The 21890-nt window shown below is 39.1% G+C and overlaps 1 protein-coding gene across 1 annotated transcript in view; it reads left to right on the forward strand.

The window, feature by feature from the left end:
* RIPOR3 (RIPOR family member 3) overlaps window positions 1-21890 on the forward strand; it is a 121185-nt gene that overhangs the window by 78889 nt on the left and 20406 nt on the right. Inside the window, exons 12-16 of the mRNA XM_081322216.1 lie at window positions 3459-3604; window positions 16367-16496; window positions 18245-18856; window positions 19815-19954; window positions 21252-21381. Of these exons, the coding sequence (XP_081178342.1) occupies window positions 3459-3604; window positions 16367-16496; window positions 18245-18856; window positions 19815-19954; window positions 21252-21381 (1158 nt within the window). The remainder of the gene's footprint in view (window positions 1-3458; window positions 3605-16366; window positions 16497-18244; window positions 18857-19814; window positions 19955-21251; window positions 21382-21890) is intronic.

Genomic DNA, 21890 nt, shown 5'->3' on the forward strand with positions numbered 1-21890 from the left:
CCCATGTAATTGATGGAATAATCTTAATTGTGATGCTTTATGATTAAATGTTGGTTAGAAGGGCTAGGTCACAAAAATTGTTAGGCTGTTAATAGCTGAGAGTAAGATTTCTACTGAATCTTTATTTAACAAGATTTATTGAAGGCTAAGAGAAGAGCAGCGTGGTGCCTACTGATAAAGATGCTCACTTTCCACTCTGAAGGTTGAGAGTTCAATCCTAAGTAGCAGCAGACATTTCTCTCCTAGGGTGTAAATAAAAAAATATCTGCTGTGAACTCCATGTGGTGACAGGAAGGGCATCCGGCCAGTAAATGCTCAGCTCCATCCAGTCACCTCGACTTTACCCTGAATTAATGAATTACAAGGTTGTAAAAAGGAATTTATTGAAGGCTAAGAGAGAATGCCACAGAAAACTCAACAATGAATTACTTTAATTTTAGAACCCAATCTGTCCTTCTGTTTCTTAGGATGGACTTTTCATCTTCTTTTAACAGCCTCCTCATTGACCTGGTAGCTAGGCTGTCCTCCTGTTTCTAAACAATTGAGAAATGTGTAGGTGCCATTTTCAACTTGAATTTTCTCTTGAATTCTTCTTGGGTTGGGAACAAACCAGTACTGTACTCAAATGAATCTCAACACTAACCAGGTTTCACATGTTATATTGACTATAGCTTATAAATCTTTAATTGGCTTGCTTAAGCATGTTGTGTGAAGTTAAGGGTGCACCATTTAAAGTGAATAAATGATTCGGCCAAGCCAAATCCTTTGTAAACAGGTCTTTCCATATTCTAAAGAAATATTGTATGAATTGGCTTTTTGTAAGGCATGAAAGATCGGACCTAGTCTGAACTACCAATTAAACTGATTTATTGCTAATCATGTCTATGCACAAGAATCTACTCAACTAACCATTACACTATCTTGGCATTAGATAAAGGTCAAGAGAATTCAACAGGAATTTGACTTAATTGGTTTGTGGCTACGTAGATACGTTAGGCTGATTCCACTTCTGACTCTGCCCCAGATTCTGCTACTTCTACGCTTTTGCAAAATTCTATGGAATAATAGTCTGCTTGGAAACTTTTACATTCTGTAAGCAACTGTTGCAACACTGCTTGTTTGCTGGCAACACTTCTTTCTTGGGCTGGCAATGTGTTTGTTGGGGGTAGGCAGAGCTCTGCTGGAAAGAATTCTGGATTCCTTTCCAGCCAAGCTTATGGAAATGTGCTTAAAATGTTCCTTTCTTCTCTACATGATGAGAGGTTAATTGAGATGCACTGTGCAAATGTTGTGAGAAAACATGCAGATCCTTCGTTGTGCCAATGCAGATGAATCATCTCCTCCAAATTGAAGGGAGAAGTAACAGAACTGGTTTTTCTATTGTTGGCTAATCATAATTCCACATGTAGACACACTGTTTTAAACCATCTTTGGATAAGTTCACATAGCATCAGCTGATGATTTGCATTTGTGAAATTACTGTCACAAAGAGTTTTCTTGTCATTTCAAAACCTAAGTTTCATTAGAAACAGGCTGAGCATCAAAGCGGTAGAATGCCTTTGAGTTAGGTAAATGCATGTATGAAGATTGTTTATGGTTAATTTTACATGTTGTCTTATACTGTACATTAAGGGGGATAGTAAAATGAGAACGCTTTTCTTATCTTTTTGTTTGGATGCTACATTTTCTGTGCTGGAGTGATCTATAGTTCATGAGATGTTTCTGATATAAACTCATAGTTTATTAACTTGGTGGCCCCTGACCAATAAAGAATGAGAATTGCAGTGCAAAAACATATGGAAGGCTACAGAATTCATCCAGTTATACATTTCTATAGAGTGAGTCTATCTGAAACAAAAAGAAAAAATTATCAAGTGAAGTATTCTATCCCAAAAGAGAAAAAGATCCAGCACCTCTCCAACAGTAATCAGGCACTCAGATCAGCACAGTTTAGCTCCAAGTTCAACTACTGACCTATAATCAAGTAAGCAATACCCCAATCAAGAAACTGCCAAACAGCCATTAGTAAACAGCCCAACCAAAGAATCCCTAAGACCAGCCCCACACATCCAGACAGGAAAGACACCAGAATATAAACTGACAGCAAATAGCACTGCTCACTAGCACGGATGATGTTACCTAGTTAGGGTAATGAAATGTCTGAAAGAAAACAAGCAAGCTCAGAGAGCATTTCAGCCCAAAACTACAAATACTCTCCTTCATTGGAAGTATTCCAATATGGTAATCTGGTTAACCCTTAATGCGATTTCTTTGGTTCGTCTTTATTGTGATTTCTACATAATGAGTTATGGTTTGGTGTTTGTGTTGTGTGGACCCATCCAACTGTACTTAATTTAATTAATCGTGATTATGTTTATACAATGTATCAGCCAGATTAGGGTGTAAAGTCAAGTTCCAAATCCAGTTGGCCAAATATTTGCTCCTTTGCCAACTTCTATGCTATGTTAGCATGATAGGAATATGCAGTGCTTTTTTTGTAAAAGAAAAAGGTGCTGGAACTCACACATGTCATACAACCCGCCTTGCCTACGCTACAAGGTTTCATTCAAAAAAGGTGCCGGAACTCCGTTCTGAGCGTTCTATGAGAAAAAAAGCCCTGGGAATATTTATTTATGATCTATCAATGTTCTCTGAAGTAAAAAACAATAGAGTTTGTTTGGTTTGGCTTTTCACATCATGTTGTCATTTGGGGGGGGGGGGGTGTTGGTTAGTGTGAATTAATGTATCTGATTTTAATGTTGCTTTTAATGTTGCTTTTCGTATGGCTTTTATATGTGACATTGTATGCAGTATTAATTATGGGGTCCTTGGTGCTCTCTGAATTTAGTTGTTTCCTTGCAGACAAACTAGGTAACATCATCAGTGCTAGTAGGGAGTAGGGTTTACTCATTTTATATTCTAGTGGTTTGCCCTGTCATCCTTGGTGTTGGTCTTGATTGTTCCTTGATTGGGCAGTTGCTTACAACCAAGCTCAGAGAGCACCCAGGCCCAGACAGTTCATCCCTGAGCTACAAATATTCTCTTCTATCATTAGTGTTAATTAAACGTCTACCTCCTTCAGATACAGATTTCATATTTTAGAAGCAACTCCTGGATCCATTTGATTATAGTTTATTTCTGTAAAGGGAGGGAACATGATGGTTAATAGGGATCTCCTCTTAACTTGTTCTCCTCCTTGCCTCCCTCCATTTAAGATTACAATTACAGTAGTAATTTTGTATTGTTGACCCGATAAAGGATGTGCTTAGATTAGAATAATGACTAGTTTTATAAAGCTATATTTGCTCTTTAGGCAGTTTAGAAATCCTAGTTAATAATGTCTTCCCTGTAGTTCTTCATCTCACTATTTTTGCTCAACCCTTATTCATCTCCCAAATATTTGTCAAGGGGAAGGCATATGAAAAGCTGTTTGGCTGACATTATTATATATTTTGCAGGTGACAGAACTGCGAGGACTCAGTACGGTCCTGGTTGGCACTGTAACATGTGACAGCATCGACTTCTTTACAACTAGGCCACAAACCATCATTGTGGATATAACTGAACTTGGTACCATCAAACTACAATTGGAAGTCCTCTGGAAGTAAGAATGCTAATTTGCATACTGATTGCTAAATCACATAAAATGTATTGCATAATAAGCAAACTAAAAGGTAAAGGTAAAAGGTTCGCCCGCACATGTGTGCTAGTCGTTTCCGACTCTAGGGGCCGGTGCTCATCTCCGTTTCAAAGCTTGTCCAAGGATGTCTCCGTGGTCATGTGGCTGGCATGACTAGATGCCAAAGGCGCACGGAACGCTGTTACCTTCTCACTGTAGTGGTCCCTATTTTTCTACTTGCATTTTTACGTGCTTTTGAACTGCTAGGTTGGCAGAAGCTGGGACGAGTAACAGGCGCTCACTCTGTTACGCGGCACTCGGGATTTGACCCACCAAACTGCCGACCTTCTGATCGACAAGCGCAGCGTCCTAACCCACTGAGCCACCGCGTCCCAATAAGCAAACTGGGCAGCAACAAAAATAATGTTACCTGCTTCCACTTGGTAACCCAACTAAAATTGAGTCCAAAAGTGATGAAATCATCTGTTTCTTAAGAAAAAATAATTCTTAAGAAGAAAGTATTTTTGAGGGGAGTAAATAGCAGTGAGAAAGCATCGGATCTTCAGATGATGTTTGAGGTATAGTGTCCAATGCACAACCGTGTGCATGCTGAGTTTTTATTCCTAACAGTGGCCCATTGGATAATTCATTCTGGCTATCTCTGTATGCATGTCTACAAAGTTGGTGATGCAAAATATTCCATCATGATACATTTTGTCCCCAAAACAGGCTTCTCTAACTGAAGGCAGGGCATTCCAAGTCTTCTGAAAGAAATCTGACCCCAAATGAGCCATTGTGACCTCAGATCACGCCATATGCACCATCTCTGGACCTTCCAGAATACTTTGATGGTCCATTTGGAGGTCCAATCACTTCTGGAATCACCTGTTCTGGAGTTGGAATAATCCATCACAAAATATTTTGCACACCCTTAATACAAAGCGCACTTTCAACTGGCAGCATAATGAACAGAGAATGGAGTAACCCTTGACTGTTTTTGTTGCATAATGAATTTAATACTGTACTGAGAAAGAAATGTTGGACTGTGGTTAAAATATATTGGCAATGCTCAGTGCCATAGACTTCACTGCTTATTACAAACCATATTCTGATTTAGTAATGACAGCCAGTCCCTATAAATGTTTCCTCTGGAAAAAATGGATGTTTGGGAGGGAGAATTTGATGCCCCAGCCTTGTGGCAGTTTTCATTATTTTCTTTTTAAAAATTTCCAGTCTTCACTGTTGGTGATAATTCAGCCAGCTGCTCTGTGTGTGTGGCTCCATTTTAAAATGCACTTTTTGGGAGTGGTTGTATGTTCAGTTTTCTAGTTCTGTACAAATAATTAAAAAAATGGCCTCTGAAGACATGGTAGGGCAGTAAAGAAAAGTTTTTAAGACAGCACAGTAGATTTTTGGCTGGTGCCCCAAAGGAAAGGAAGGGAAGAAATGTATATATATATTTTCTTGGCTTTTCTATATTGAAAACACCAAAGCATTAAATATGTATTTAGTCATGGCACCTCTTTAGCTAGGTTTGTCTCTTCAAATATTCCTGAAAAAGAATATGAATGCTTTTAAACTTGTTTTGAAATGATTTTTTCTTCAACATTTATTGTCAGCTATAAAAAGATGGACATGAAACGCTAAAAATGTCCTAGCAATATTGTTGTCATAGGCATATGAGGTCACATTTTCTTTCACAGTGGCATATTTTAAAAGCTCCTTTCAGTTAAAACCATGGGATTAATCTCATTCTCTTTTTAAGATTTATTTTGCAAAGAAACAGTTATTAGTCTGCTTCCTTTTTTATGTATTAACATATATTTAGTTTTAGAAATCTCTATGACATCTTCAAAGGTTCTGGTTATATCTAGAGTATATCATTATGGATGATTAAAGTAAATTTTTGTCTCCACAGTTCAAATCAAATAAAAATCCAGAAAATAACTAGACAAGTGCTTGAATCAATATTTGATAGAAAAAAGGTCTTTTTTTAAAAAAAACTTACGGTAATAATTTTGCATTTTACATTGGTCATTTTGAGCACTCTTTTTTCGTAGAAAGATGAAATAGTAAAGGTAAAGGTAAAGGTTCCCCCGCACATGCGTGCTAGTCGTTTCCGACTCTAGGGGCCGGTGCTCATCTCCGTTTCAAGGCCGAAGAGCCAGCGCTTGTCCGAGGACGTCTCCGTGGTCATGTGGCCGGCATGACTAGACGCCAAAGGCGCACGGAACGCTGTTACCTTCCCACCGTAGTGGTCCCTATTTTTCTACTTGCATTTTTACGTGCTTTTGAACTGCTAGGTTGGCAGAAGCTGGGACGAGTAACAGGCGCTCACTCTGTTACGCGGCACTCGGGATTTGACCCACCAAACTGCCGACCTTCTGATCGACAAGCGCAGCGTCCTAACCCACTGAGCCACCGCGTCCCAATAAGCAAACTGGGCAGCAACAAAAATAATGTTACCTGCTTCCACTTGGTAACCCAACTAAAATTGAGTCCAAAAGTGATGAAATCATCTGTTTCTTAAGAAAAAATAATTCTTAAGAAGAAAGTATTTTTGAGGGGAGTAAATAGCAGTGAGAAAGCATCGGATCTTCAGATGATGTTTGAGGTATAGTGTCCAATGCACAACCGTGTGCATGCTGAGTTTTTATTCCTAACAGTGGCCCATTGGATAATTCATTCTGGCTATCTCTGTATGCATGTCTACAAAGTTGGTGATGCAAAATATTCCATCATGATACATTTTGTCCCCAAAACAGGCTTCTCTAACTGAAGGCAGGGCATTCCAAGTCTTCTGAAAGAAATCTGACCCCAAATGAGCCATTGTGACCTCAGATCACGCCATATGCACCATCTCTGGACCTTCCAGAATACTTTGATGGTCCATTTGGAGGTCCAATCACTTCTGGAATCACCTGTTCTGGAGTTGGAATAATCCATCACAAAATATTTTGCACACCCTTAATACAAAGCGCACTTTCAACTGGCAGCATAATGAACAGAGAATGGAGTAACCCTTGACTGTTTTTGTTGCATAATGAATTTAATACTGTACTGAGAAAGAAATGTTGGACTGTGGTTAAAATATATTGGCAATGCTCAGTGCCATAGACTTCACTGCTTATTACAAACCATATTCTGATTTAGTAATGACAGCCAGTCCCTATAAATGTTTCCTCTGGAAAAAAATGGATGTTTGGGAGGGAGAATTTGATGCCCCAGCCTTGTGGCAGTTTTCATTATTTTCTTTTTAAAAATTTCCAGTCTTCACTGTTGGTGATAATTCAGCCAGCTGCTCTGTGTGTGTGGCTCCATTTTAAAATGCACTTTTTGGGAGTGGTTGTATGTTCAGTTTTCTAGTTCTGTACAAATAATTAAAAAAATGGCCTCTGAAGACATGGTAGGGCAGTAAAGAAAAGTTTTTAAGACAGCACAGTAGATTTTTGGCTGGTGCCCCAAAGGAAAGGAAGGGAAGAAATGTATATATATATTTTCTTGGCTTTTCTATATTGAAAACACCAAAGCATTAAATATGTATTTAGTCATGGCACCTCTTTAGCTAGGTTTGTCTCTTCAAATATTCCTGAAAAAGAATATGAATGCTTTTAAACTTGTTTTGAAATGATTTTTTCTTCAACATTTATTGTCAGCTATAAAAAGATGGACATGAAACGCTAAAAATGTCCTAGCAATATTGTTGTCATAGGCATATGAGGTCACATTTTCTTTCACAGTGGCATATTTTAAAAGCTCCTTTCAGTTAAAACCATGGGATTAATCTCATTCTCTTTTTAAGATTTATTTTGCAAAGAAACAGTTATTAGTCTGCTTCCTTTTTTATGTATTAACATATATTTAGTTTTAGAAATCTCTATGACATCTTCAAAGGTTCTGGTTATATCTAGAGTATATCATTATGGATGATTAAAGTAAATTTTTGTCTCCACAGTTCAAATCAAATAAAAATCCAGAAAATAACTAGACAAGTGCTTGAATCAATATTTGATAGAAAAAAGGTCTTTTTTAAAAAAAAAAACTTACGGTAATAATTTTGCATTTTACATTGGTCATTTTGAGCACTCTTTTTTCGTAGAAAGATGAAATAGTAAAGGTAAAGGTAAAGGTTCCCCCGCACATGCGTGCTAGTCGTTTCTGACTCTAGGGGCCGGTGCTCATCTCCGTTTCAAGGCCGAAGAGCCAGCGTTTGTCCGAGGACGTCTCCGTGGTCATGTGGCCGGCATGACTAGACGCCAAAGGCGCACGGAACGCTGTTACCTTCCCACCGTAGTGGTCCCTATTTTTCTACTTGCATTTTTACGTGCTTTCGAACTGCTAGGTTGGCAGAAGCTGGGACAAGTAACAGGCGCTCACTCTGTTACGTGGCACTCGGGATTTGACCCGCCAAACTGCCGACCTTCTGATCGACAAGCTCAGCGTCCTAACACACTGAGCCACCGCGTCCCTTAGAAAGATGAAATACAAAGGTGTAAATAAAAAGACTATAGAATTCACCAGTAGTGTGTCCCGATACTTTCTTTGTTGTTGTTAGCTGCAAAGTTTTGTCCGACCCATCATGACCCCATGAACAATGTTCCTCCAGGCCTTCCTGTCCTCTCCCATCTTCTGGAGTCCATTTAAGCTCACGCCTACTGCTTCAGTGACTCCATCCAGCCACCTCATTCTCTGTTGTCCCCTTCTTCTCTTGCCCTCCACCTTTCCCAGCATTAGGCTCTTCTCCAGTGAGTCTTTCCTTCTCATTAGGTGGGCAAAGTATTTGAGTTTCAACTTAAGGATCTGACCTTCTAAAGAGTAGTCAGTGTTGATCTCCTCTAGGACTGACTGGTTTGATCGCCTTGCAGTCCAAGGGACTTGCAGGAGTCTTCTCCAGCACCATAGTTCAAAGGCTTCAATTCTTTGGCGCTCAGCCTTTCTTATGGTCCAACTTTCACTGCCATACATTGCAACTGGGAAGACCATAGCCGTGACTATACTCACTTTTGTTGGCAGGGTGATGTCTCTGCTTTTTAGTGTGCTGTCTAGATTTGCCATTGCTTTCCTCCCCAGGAGCAAGCATCTTTTAATTTCTTGGCTACAGTCCCCATCTGCAGTGATCTTGGAGCCCAGGAAAATAAAATCTGTCACTACCTCCATTTCTTCCCCATCTATTTGCCAGGAATTGAGAGGGCCGGATGCCATGATCTTGGTTTTCTTAATGTTAAATTTCAACCCAAGTTTTGCACTTTCCTTCTTCACCTGCAACAGGAGGCTCGTTAGTTCTTCTTCACTTTCTACTTTCTAATTTAAGGTAAAATATATTACTCTTCATGCAGCCTTCTCAAAAAGAGGATCTCAGCCTTGGCAACTTTAAGTTGTGTGGACCTCCCAGAATTCTGCAGCATGCTGGCTAGAGAATTCTGCGAAATTTTCAGCTGCCGAAGTTGATTAAAGTATCAGATGTTTTCAGATGGCTCCTGTCTGAATTAGCTTCAAATTGATAGAGGCTGTATCTGAAGCATTTATTGCAAACAAGCTTCTTGTCTGTTGGCAGGAGAAAGATCCTGTGTGAGAGAATTGTGTGTAGCCAAGAACAGAACAAATTTAATTGTTTCTGTTTCCCCCTTTTGGTGCCAGAAGTTTCCACAGTGTTGTTTTGCAGTGAATCTTGGTTCATTTGGCATTTGCCACTCCTTTCCCGCTATTAGCTCTTTTGACTCAGAAGAGTTTCTGCCCACTCTCCTAAAGTTCAAATGATGTTTTACTTACCGGTATTTAGAAGGACAGTTTCCATTCTGATCTTGCACAAGGACATCTGTGGTAACTTTAGCATTCCCTGGCTCAACCTCTTAATGCTGCACATGAAGAATGTTCATATTTAGGAAGTCCTCAAGCAAAGATAAATAAATAATAAACTGGCCTTTGTAAAACTCTGCTTGATCATCTGGGAAAGGTATTATCAGAAGGGTGAATTGGGTGCTACCTACCCCCTCTCAGAGGCCTTTTCATCCTAGGACAGGGGTCTTCAAACTTGGCCCTTTTATGACTTGTGTACTTCAACTCCTAGAATTTCTCAGCCAGCCTGGCTGAGGAATTCTGGGAGTTGAAGTCCACAAGTCATAAAAGGGCCAAGTTTGAAGACCCCTGTCCTAGGATGTGGTGGACAGCTTTCTGAATATCAGGTCAGATACTTTGTCCTCTGATTATGTATGTATATGTCTATGTATGTATCACATTTTTGAACCACCCATCTCCCTCAGAGAAGCTTAGAGATGATACCACTATCTGAATATTATCATCACAAGAAAAGCAGGGTCATATTTTCTGGCCATGTTTGAATTTTTAAAAAATCTTTTTTTAACATTGGGAGTAGGACAATTAAACCTCTCGTTTCTACCCTAGAATGTTCCCAATTTTATCTTTTCATCCTTAAGGAGATTAAGACCTTATCCCTCTGCCAAGCATTTGTGATTTGAGAACTTGGATTAGACCTCTCTGGCATTACATGTGAAGGAACACATGCAATCTGCCATTTTGAGATAGTTGCATAGCTGTTTCATTTATACAGCTGAGTATTTCTGGCTGGGGGCGCTCAAACAGCTAAGCACAGAACAGGAAGTTGGATCAACCTATCGGCACACAGGACGTGCACCTCTGCACAATGCTTAGTTTGGATTTGGGAGGTGAGCATGTCAGTCCATCTGCAGCCATTTACAACCTATGCTTATCCATCAACCCCTTCAGAGTGTAGGTATGTGGCGACGCCTGTGCAAAGTTGTGGGCAACTTTAAATCAAACTTTGCTCTTGTTTTGGCACAGTGATGATTGGATGACTCTAAGTTGCGAATCAGGACATGATTGTACATAGCATTCTCTGTTTAGCATCTACTGATAGCATCTCCAGAATTCCTGTTCATGATGATTGGATTTCAAGGGAAAGCCCTCCCAACAGGTCTGGAGAATGCAAGCTGGGAAAGGCTATTCTAAGGTTACAACAAAATACCGGCCTGTCAAATTGGGCAAATTATGTGTGTGAAAATATATTTGGATGATATATTGAGTCTATAATAAATAAGATCATCATTAGGATTTCTGCCATGTGATTTATGGTGGGAAAAAAATAACACGAAGATTTTTATTTTATCTTTTGTCTTCTGGAAAGAAAATTTTTTAAGACTGAAATAGCTTTTCTGAGAAATCTTTTTCCTGAAGTTTTGTTGTGTGAGCTAATACTTCCTAGGAAAATTAAAGACATTATTTTAATATTCAAACTTTGCTCAATATGTTGATCTTTTGCAAAGTGGATGCATAAAGGGTCTTGATTAATAACAATTATAACAACCACAATCCCCAAATGTCTTGGCTTTTCTTGGCAGTTTGCTGGCTTTTTTATTCATGGAAATATTTTTTGTGTAATTAGCAACCTTGTCTTCTCTTTTCATAAGTATCTTTTTAGGCTAAAAATACACAATTATAAAACAGTTAATGCTTATGTGTGCTTTTATTCATTCAAAGTGAATCAAGGACTCTTCAAAGATTAGATATGTACATACAGCCCTCTACTTACAGATTTATAAAAAGAATGTTTACATGAATAAGATTTCTTGTCACAAAAGAAATCTTATTTTTCTGTGGTTCATCTAGTTCATGGGTGTCAAACTCGCCGCATCATGTGACGTGTCGCAATGTATCGTAACTTTTTTCGCATTGCCGGAGCTGGGGTGGGCGTGACCTCCACATGATGCAATCACCCCATGGGCTGGCAGTTCGACACCCCTGATCTAGTTACTTTGCAGCATGTTCTCATGTGAGTATTTACAGGAACAGACTGAGAGCTGAAGACAGATGCATTGACAGATGTATTACAATGACTGCATTTGCTCACTGCTCCCCTTAGAACCCCACTGGAAAAAGATAATTTGTTGAAAAATTCACACTTGGTTGGGGGTCACACCACAATTCTATAAGCCATAAATTATAGTTTATAAATCACAGATGTTAGTTTACACATATACTAAAACCAGTGCTTTTTTTGTAAAAGAAAAAGGCGCCGGAACTCACACCTGTCATACAACCTGCCTTGCCTACCCTACAAGGTTCCATCCAAAAAAGGTGCCGGAACTCCGTTCTGAGCGTTCTATGACAAAAAAAGCCCTGACTAAAACCAAAACAACAGTTAAACAACATTCAGATTAGCTCAGAGTACACAATTTGCTAGATGGTGATGGTGTAACAGTTCTCATTATCAAAATTTGGTTCCGTCAGTTACTCCAAATTTTCCTAGAATGCTAACTTTACTAGTGTCTCAGATTTTCTACTTTGAGTGAGAATTAGGAATTTAAGATGGTTCTAAACAGCCTCTTGAGGTTTTTATTAAAATTATTGAAACCAAAAAATCAATTTTGGGGAGCTATCTGCTCATGCAGTATCTTACAGAAGATAAATGATGAAATAATAGCTCATTGAAAAATAAGTTGGATTCCTGTACAAGATTTCTAGCACTGAATTTATAAGCATGGATGTCTGAATCCATACATTTATAGACTGTTGCTGGTGCTAACTTGCTCCGACAAGTACTGGAAACTACCTAGCTTAGCCAATTAAAATGGGGAGTTCCATATAATGTAAAATATAACAAGTAAATTCACACATCATATTCAGACCAAAATAGGCAATAGTAATGATTTAGCCTACTAGAAAGAAGGTTGCATCCTGCACCAAGCCATAAAACTGTTTGCTTGCTCTTAACGTAATATGTTTTATATTAATCAGCCATTGTACTTTATAAAGCCCGATTTATTGTTTAGCATGCTACATGGACCCAGCCACTTGTGTTATTAGCCAATAAACCATTGTTTAAACCAGCCATAGATTGATACAATATGGGATCACTGATATGCGAAAGAGAGGCTGGATTCTCACCACACGTAATTTTGCTACTGATTTAATTCATTCAATCAATCAAACTAGCACTATGGAATTGGTGCAACATGTGTGGCCAAATGCAAAAAAACCCCCCAACTCATGATGGTTAAAACTGATACAACTTCACAAAGGCAAGTGCAGCCAACAAATTCTGAAGTGACCTGGTCAAGCTTGCTCAAATACTGCCATTGTGAGAAAGTAGGAGACAGTGTTTCAGCTGCACTTCCCTATCTTGATATGAGAACAGAACAGAACCAAGTGTGGTGTTCTGAGCATGTTGGAGGATACTAGTATAAAAATGTAACAAATGCCAATGTTTATTGTATGATGCCAATCATGGAGTGAAAATTAGTTGGACCAGAAAAGCAAACAGCAACAGTAACTGACCCTTTCAATGGCAAAGATTGAGCTTTAGACACAAGACTGTGATGTAGTGCAGCTGGCCTACCCCTAGCTATGCTCCTTTCTTCCCTTTTACACATCTATTTTCTCCCCTTTTCTTCTGATGGCTTGAGCCACAGCTGGATGTTCTGTGCTATCCTCATCCACTGATAATGGTAGCTTGATTGCCTTTACATCAGAATTTGCAAGCTATTTAGTATTGGCTTTCAGAGGAACTTGGATAGAGGGTTTCCTTTAAGGTGCTAAATAAATGGGAACTTCCCACTTGCAGTAGATTTTGTTGTTGTTAGTTGCGAAGTCGTTTCCAACCCATCGCGACCCTATGGACAAATTTCCTCCAGGCCTTCCTGTCCTCTACCATCTTCTGGAGTACATCTAGGCTCACGCCTACTGCTTCAGTGACTCCATCCAGCCACCTCATTCTCTGTCGTCCCCTTCTTCTATTGCCCTCAATCTTTCCCAGTGCTATTTTTTATTTTCCTCTCCTGTCCTCCCCTCCCCTCTTTTCACAACAATGACATGATTTTTGTGTAATATGCCTATGTGTTAATGTTGACTCCTGGCAACTGCCTGGACTAGTTCTTGCAGTGTTCTTGGCAAGATTTTGCCATTGTCTCTCTCCTAAGGTTGAGACAAAATGATTGATCCAAGGTCACCCAGCTGGCTTCATGCCTAAGGCAGTACTAGAACTCACAATCTCCTAGTTTCTAGCCTGATGCCTTAAACACTACATCAAACAAGCATGAGAATAGCAATATTTCCAGATGTTTATGATGAAGCAATATAGCAGACAATCCTTTCTGATACAGCTGTAACTCTGAAGCTCTCCTGGCTTCTTTCTGCTGGGACAACTAAGGTGATTATGAGAACCAAGTCCAGTTACTGCCAAATCTGTGAGTTTAGATGGCTGATTAATTAAGATGATTTTTTTTTGCCATGCTAAGATCAGAAGGAGGAAAAGAACTTTGGTCTTGTAGATCCTGTTGTACTCCATCAGCCCTTAAATTAAGAGATAGGGCAATGAGAGAGATTTTTGCCACTTTATTTATACAAAGGATTTTAATTTCAGAACGAGCATCCAGTTCATCTGTGTGCTTAATGCCAGGAAAATACTATCATACAAAATGCACAGAATGGGGAAATATTTACAAAGGCTCTTTATAACCAATATGGTTTTTGAAATTATGAGAGAGGGGGGAAAAGCATGAAATACAATGAAACCATTAAAAGAGATGAACCTCAGTTTAGAAAAGAGAACATAAAGAAACACAATATTTTTACCCTGGATGTATATATTATACTGAAATGAATTAAAAATTATTCTGGATAAACTGCAGCTCTAAACGTTGACAGTCTACTGTCTACTTTGCGACTGTATGCTTACTATGATTTTCCAGGGTAACCTGGAGCTACAGGGGAGCTCTCAAATGTTGATATTCCTTCTCTATTTGCAGACAGAAGAAAACCATTAAAAACAAGCTTCTCAAACATGGTGGTCCCCAGATGGGTGGGCTTTAACTCTCATAATTGCAGCCAAAAGGGGAGTTGAATTTCTCCATATCCAACAGACACCAGATTGGGAGAGATTGCTATGACCAAAACATGAGGTTTTTCCTTTAAATTTCTGGGAGTCTACCTCTGTGAAGATCTGACCTGGAAAGTTAACACAACTCAGGTGGCTAGAAAGGCCCAACAGAGGCTTCACTTTCTTAGGGTCTTGCGGAAGAACAGGGTAGAACAACAGCTAATGACCCTCTTTTACCGGTCTACTATAGAGAGCGTCCTCTCGTATGGTATTGTGGTTTGGTATGCTGGTCTGACAGCTGCGGATAGAAAAGTATTACAGAGGGTGGTGAGCACAGCACAAGACATTGTGGGCTGTTCCCTGACACCACTGGATGACATCGCCAGGGCTCGTTGCCTTGGAAGAGTGAGGAAGATTCTCAGGGATGACTCACACCCTGCACGGTATCTCTTTACTCTCCTACCATCCGGTAGGAGATATAGGAGTATAGCCAGCCGTACCAACAGGCTGAAAAATAGCTTTTGTCTGTGGGCTGTTAGGCTTTTAAATGGGACATAATCTTATGCAGAATTGACTTGGGAGGCCGGTGTGTGGTGTAGTTGGTTCACATAGTGTGGTGGGATGGAGGGTTTGTTGTCACTGTGTGTTGGGGGGAGAGAGCACGGGGGGAAGCTCAGCTAATCTCAATGTACACATGTTGTACTTTGACAATAAAGGTTTATTATTAACACCATTCATCAGAGCTTAACCTGCAAAGTGTTATTCAGGCAGGGCCTTTCTAGAGTTTTATCATTACAGATAAGAACAGGGATAGTTCACAGTTCCAAAAATAGTACATTTCTGGTCACCATCCAGTGTCCTTACAACGTAGAAAAAAGAACCTTGTTTAAGACATCATATCTATTATTTTTAATATCTCTGGGCTGCGCCCTGATCATTTACCATTTCTCATTGTAGATTCTCTTGCTGGTTCTAACTGCAATACAGCCTTCTATCTTGTCACTTTTAGCCTTGCCCATCTTGGTTACGCTGATTCCACAGCTCCAAAACAGACCAAGAAAGAAAAGGTTCCACCATGATGAAACGTTTCAAAGCCACTGCACTAAATCAATGCTTATTGCAAAGAGTTAGTAGACTCTGCAGACCCGAAATAAATTGTTAGTCCATACATTGACACAACAGTAGCAGAACTCATGACCATTTTCCATGCTCCTTTTTTATTAAAATCAAAAAGTGGCAAGAATTACTATAAAGGTAAGACAGAATACCCAAAAGACATGGAAGGCAGTTCCAAAGTAACTGTACTTGTGTAATATATTTTATCCCCCATTTCATAGAATTATTTTCAAGATAATTTGAAAGTGAAAAGCTCCAGGCTGCCTCTCAAATATTATCTGAGTACATCAACATTATAAAACACGAAAAATCAAAGCAGAACTAAAACTAGGAAGCAAATAAATAACATGAGAAATAGCTGGGAGAATAAAAAGAACACATCCTGTATTATAAGAGCTCAGATAAATAAACTGGTTTTAATCTGAAACTCCCAAAATGTTGGTAGCTGCAATTTGGGAATTGTATCTAGCAACTTGCTCAGCAAATTCTCATTATCCATAATCTGTAGTCACAGCTTCATGAGATGTCTCACGTGGCTAGGATATTTGCATCTTTCCAATGGTAAAAAAAAAAAAGTACCCCTTGAAGGATTCCTACAAAAGCATTTGAAGTACATTCTTGGTATGTCTTGCAAGACTGGAACTGTATGTCTGTATGGGGAATTTGAGAAAGCCAGTTGGCAGAAATACACGAAACTTCCTCTGTGCTTTGGCATAAAGATAAGCTTGTGCTGGCCTTCTAATACTTATTGGATTTTATTTGTTTGTTTCAATCCACAGTCCTTTTGATTCTGAGAACTTAATTTTGTCCCCTGGGTCCACCACCAAGTTTTCTGTGGGAAGTAGAAAAAACTCCATATACAGTTGGACTCCTCCAAACACTCCTAGCTTCCGAGAAAAATATTACCTTGTAAGTATAGATGAAGTAGGATTTGTTTCTCTTCTAAAAGACGTACCATAACCTATAGCCTCTTCTATGGTCTCTTGTGAAATTGAAGCTGTTGAAACTTAAAATATCCTGCCAGTTCCTAATAGTTCTTCATTGCTGGATTGGAATGTTATAATAAAGGAAATCCAAGTAACAGGGGGAATATTAAACAGCAGATCTTTTAACAGGAAAGATCCACTTTTGGCAGGCTTTGGGATGGGTAGATTTTCCTTGAGCACTGATGGATTTTCTGTTTCATAAAGGTAAAAGGTAAAGGTTCCCCCGCACATGCGTGCTAGTCGTTTCCGACTCTAGGGGCCGGTGCTCATCTCCGTTTCAAAGCCGAAGAGCCAGCGCTTGTCCGAGGACGTCTCCGTGGTCATGTGGCCGGCATGACTAGACGCCAAAGGCACACGGAACGCTGTTACCTTCCCACCGGAGTGGTCCCTATTTTTCTACTTGCATTTTTACGTGCTTTCGAACTGCTAGGTTGGCAGAAGCTGGGACGAGTAACAGGCGCTCACTCTGTTACGCAGCACTCGGGATTCGACCCGCCAAACTGCCGACCTTATGATCGACAAGCTCAGCGTCCTAACCCACTGAGCCAATTCTTGCTAAGAAAAATACCATTCTTTCTGCATCATTAATAAACAATTTCCCTTTAGAAAAGGAAAGTTTCTCATGATGATGATAGTAATTTTGATGGTGATGATCATGTTGATGTAAGCAATATCTTGATTCTGTTGAAGCTTGTTTCACAACAAAATAGTCTTGGTTGACGGTGTGGAAAGACTTGGATAGAGGGTGGGGAAGCGAAGAAAAGGGACTATATTCTTGTTTGGAAAAGATTGAGAAAAAAGGCCTCAAATGATCAGGAGGCTGGAGCAACAGTTACAGAATTAGTCCACCTCAGCTTTACTTGTTGGCCACCAACTTGGATGGACTTCAAAAGAGACCAGTTAAAATTATGTTCTATAAAACTATCCATGGTTCCTAGACATGTAATGTAATTTGCAGTACTTGAAAATAATATCTCTAGAAACAATTGTACTGTAATATGAGTATTAATAGTGTTGTTGTTCCATTGTGTTGACATCCCTTAGTAATTTGGCTGACTGCTGTTTGAATTTTTTTAAAATTCAACCAAACGTTTCAAGAAGATTATCCGAAGATATAAAGTCTGAGAAAAAGTATTCTAGGGTGCCATTGAGTCTTATAATAGAAAATTTTGCCCCTTTGCCAGGCTAAAACTAAACTTGATTAGAGTTAATTAATGAACCATAGTAGTTCATTATTCATCATATTTTGGAGAAAGGACAATGAGAGAAAGAAAAAGTACACCTGTGAATGATATACTGCTTGCCTATATAAATAACGGAGGGGGATGGTGGGGGGAAGCAAACAACTGAAAGAATGTAAAATTAATATCTTTGAGAAGAGCTTTATTTTTTGTTAGTTTTCATGACAGCATTATAAAGTTATTTGTCATTGCCTTCCTCTGGATATTTTGTTGTTGTTTTGACTTAGCTTAGTCTACAGCCTCAGTGTTAGCTAAAGTTTTCTACCTAAGAACTAACCATGTCCAAACTTATTTAGCTTCTGAACTCATTTCAAAACTTGCCATGTGCTGCCACCTTCTGAGATATATTAATTTAAAAGCTGAACGTAATGTATATGAAGGTCATTACAATACCCCAAAGAGAATTGCATTTTCCACCTGTTTCCCACAGTCTGTTTTGCAACAAGGAAAGAAACATGCAAATATTAGGCAAGAGACCCAAGATTCCTGCATCCTGAGCTATTTGGCTGATTGTGATTTTAACATGCATCTGAGGAGTGTAAGTCACAGCCTTACAGAGACAACTGAAGGAAGTTCATTTAGTTCTGAAGATCAGAAAGTGACAGAAAGCAGAAACATGACTCCACCATCAAATCAAAGGAAGTTACCATTGGCTATTCTGCAGAATAATTGTGCAGAAGGAGAGGAACAGGATATTTCAATATGCCAGCTTCCTGGCCACAGAACTTTAGATATCCTACAAGAAACACCCTATGCTGAAACCTCTTTATCTATTCCATCATGTCTGCTGGAACAAGACAAAGATGGTGGTAAATCCATCACTCGGGACTGGCACCATCCTACAGTGCAACAAACAAAGATTCTCTCTGTTGAACAAAGAGACTGGAATGATAATGATGATGATGCCAAAACTACTGGAAAGACCAAGTCAATTCAGAAGATCCTACAGGAAGTGTTAAAATTGCTGAAGTCCCAATGTCCAAGTCCTGTCCCACTGGAGGAATTGGAATACCAGGTTTTCTGTATCCAGGACAAATTAAAGGTATTGAAATCTTTCAAGTATTTGTATTTTGAAAAGGCTTGCTAGTAGATTGTAGGCTCTGAAGATTCCCCAAAACCTAGAACCCACTACATTAGGAAAACCTAATATATGCATACATTGTTCTACTTATGTGCATACGTACAAAATAGGACAAAATTTAAAATAGTTAACAAAAATTAAAATAGTTTAGTTGACAAATAAATGTAATTAACAATCAATATAATTAATTCAACACTTTGGGAAGAGCTGTGGTGACTGAATCAAGGCTTTATTTTGCAACTGATATATTTAACGATGTTTTTATTGGCAGCCTTTCTGTTGGTTGAATATTTATTTTTAATGTGTTTTTGAACTACTTCTTTTCAGTTGAATTGAATTAGTTACTTGTATTTCTCCTAGGAAGAATTTTGCTGCCCAACATATTTATGAATAATTATAATTTTTCATCCTTACCTCAATTGTACTGAGAAAGGTTAAATTGCAATATGTCTGAGAATCTGTATATTTATTTATTTTTTTATTTTAATTCCATTTATATCCCGCCCTTCTCCGAAGACTCAGGGCGGCTTACAAGCTTAGCAGTAGCCTTCATTCTATGTATATGCCTGCTTATTAGGGCTTTCACACACACCACAGCGGCATTATTACAAAGTCAGCTTAATTGCCCCCTACCTCGGAAGGATGGAAGGCTGAGTCAACCTTGAGCCTGGTGGGATGCGAACCTGCACTAATTGCAGGCAGCTGGTGTTACTTAAGGAGGGTTATGCATTGTATTGTATACATTGTATATTGTATACCGGTTGTGGTTGTAGCCACATTTTTTAAGACAAAAAAAAATGTGATTAGAAGAATGACTTCCCTATATTTTGTTATGGATGCTTTTGAGAAGAGTGTTTTTCTCTGGATCAAATGTGTTCCCGTATGCATAGAAATATAGTGTGCTTTGTGTCACCAACAGCCCAAAAAGTATCATCCAAAACACTCTTCCATGGAGAGTTTGATGGTAGAGACCGTGTTGGAAAGCTTTGACTTCCTTAATGCCGACTGCAGTGCTGATGAACTCTCCTCCTTTGGAAGTGTAAGGACCTGCAGCACCAGGTAGATGCTTCCATACAAGGTTATTAGCTGCCATAACACTTTCTAGCCCTACAATGAGTATAATCGGAGCCTTAAAAATAGAAAGCCAGAAGATATAAAAGAGAAAAGACTGACAATATATGCTCAGTCTTACTACTGCGTGTCATTTTTACATAACTGGAGCAAGTACTCCATGGGGAAAGATGCAATAGGTCAGAGTTTAAGCCCACCAGTCTCTGTTGGGGTGAAGGAAAGAAAACATTTTGGTCCAAACCAAAGGAGTTTTCCTTCAAGATTTCTTGAATTAAATACTTGTACTGACAGGCCAGATTAGGCTTGTGAGCCGAAGGTTTCTTGTTCCTGATGTAGGAGTTTCATAAATAAGTGAGCCTGATGGTTTTAGTGGCATATAAGACATATCACATGTCAAGACTTTAAAATGAGGTTGGCCAAATTCATGAAGGTTTTCAGTATCCATTAATCCCTGAACACAGCTGAATGTTCAGAGGCATTGTGCTACCAAATACCAGTTGCTGGGAGGGCGATTGGCCTTATGCTGCACTTACAAACTTATTAGAAGCGTCTGGTTGGCTACGGTAGCAATCAGAGCAACCATCTTTGATCTGATGTTTTTGTGCTGGATTGGGATGAAGTTCTCAAGTCTGGCCAAGGGTTGCAGTCCATTTCTAGGGGATACCAAGGTGGTGAAGGCTATGAACCTCCTTGTCCAGTAAAGCCCTTTTGAGTTAGCTGAGCTCTTCTGCTGTTCTATTCTTTTTCCACATTGCTACATTCTTTTAATTTTTATGTCTCAGAAACATTTAATCTGATTTCTATCACAATATAAAGGGGATACAGATAGTCCTTGACTTATAATAGTTGGTTCAGTGACGAAGTTACAATGGCACTGAAAAAAGTGACTTACAACCATTTTTTACACTTATAACCTTTTCAGCATCTCGAAAATTCAGACACTTGGCAACTGGCTCATATTTATGATGGTTGCAAGTGTCCTGGGATCACCTTTTGCGACCTTGTGACAAGCAAAATCAGTGGGGAAGCCAGATTCACTTAACAACCATGTTACTAACTTGATAACTGCAGTGATGCATTTAACAACTGTGGCAAGAAATATTGTAAAATGGGGCAAAATCCACTTAACAACTGTCTCACTTAGCAATAGAAATTTTGGGCTCAATTGTGGTCGAGGACTACTCTAGTGTAAGCAAGAATAGTATGAAAACTTAGTTCACTCCACTCCAGATATGCATTTATGATTTATTATGTGCTTCTTCTCTCCTCTTGTGCTTGGCACCAGCATCTACAATGATGCCACTCTTTCTTCTCTCTGCTGTGATGCCCACATGGAAAAGGAGTTAACCACAGGAAGTGATGACCTGGACAGACTTCTGGAAATTCATCTGCAACTCTGCCGGGTCCTTCTGCAGGTGAGGAATACAGTTTTAATGCAGCCAGCTAGAATCTTAAGCTGTTTTTATTCTCAGAGAACGAGATGCATAGCATAATACAGTAAGTTTATAATCTGTGTTGGGGAGTTTTCATGGTCTGCAAGCTGCTGAACCATTCAGAACTCATTGCCAAATGTAAACATGTATGAATGTGACAAAAATATTTTGTGGTATTAGATCAAAGAGTTGGCCAGTGTAATATTTATTTTCCATGCAATAACCAAACAGTTGTCTCTGGGAAAAGCCCAAGCAGGATGTTAAGTCATAACATTCCTGCACATTTAATGTATACATGTGTTGCTTCCAATATATGTATATACACCACATGTTCCCTAACTGAGCATTTCATGGCTCATTTTGTTGATAAAGTTGTCCACTCTGACCTGAAGGGAGATAATTTCTTGAGATGACAGAAGTGACATATTGAAACATTTTTTAATGGTGGCTGGGTTTTTTTTTTGCTTTTTTTGAGCCTGAAGGTCTCAAGG

This window comes from Vipera berus (assembly GCF_964194415.1).
Source record: "Vipera berus genome assembly, chromosome: 3".
In the NCBI taxonomy this organism is placed as follows: Eukaryota; Metazoa; Chordata; class Lepidosauria; order Squamata; family Viperidae; genus Vipera; species Vipera berus.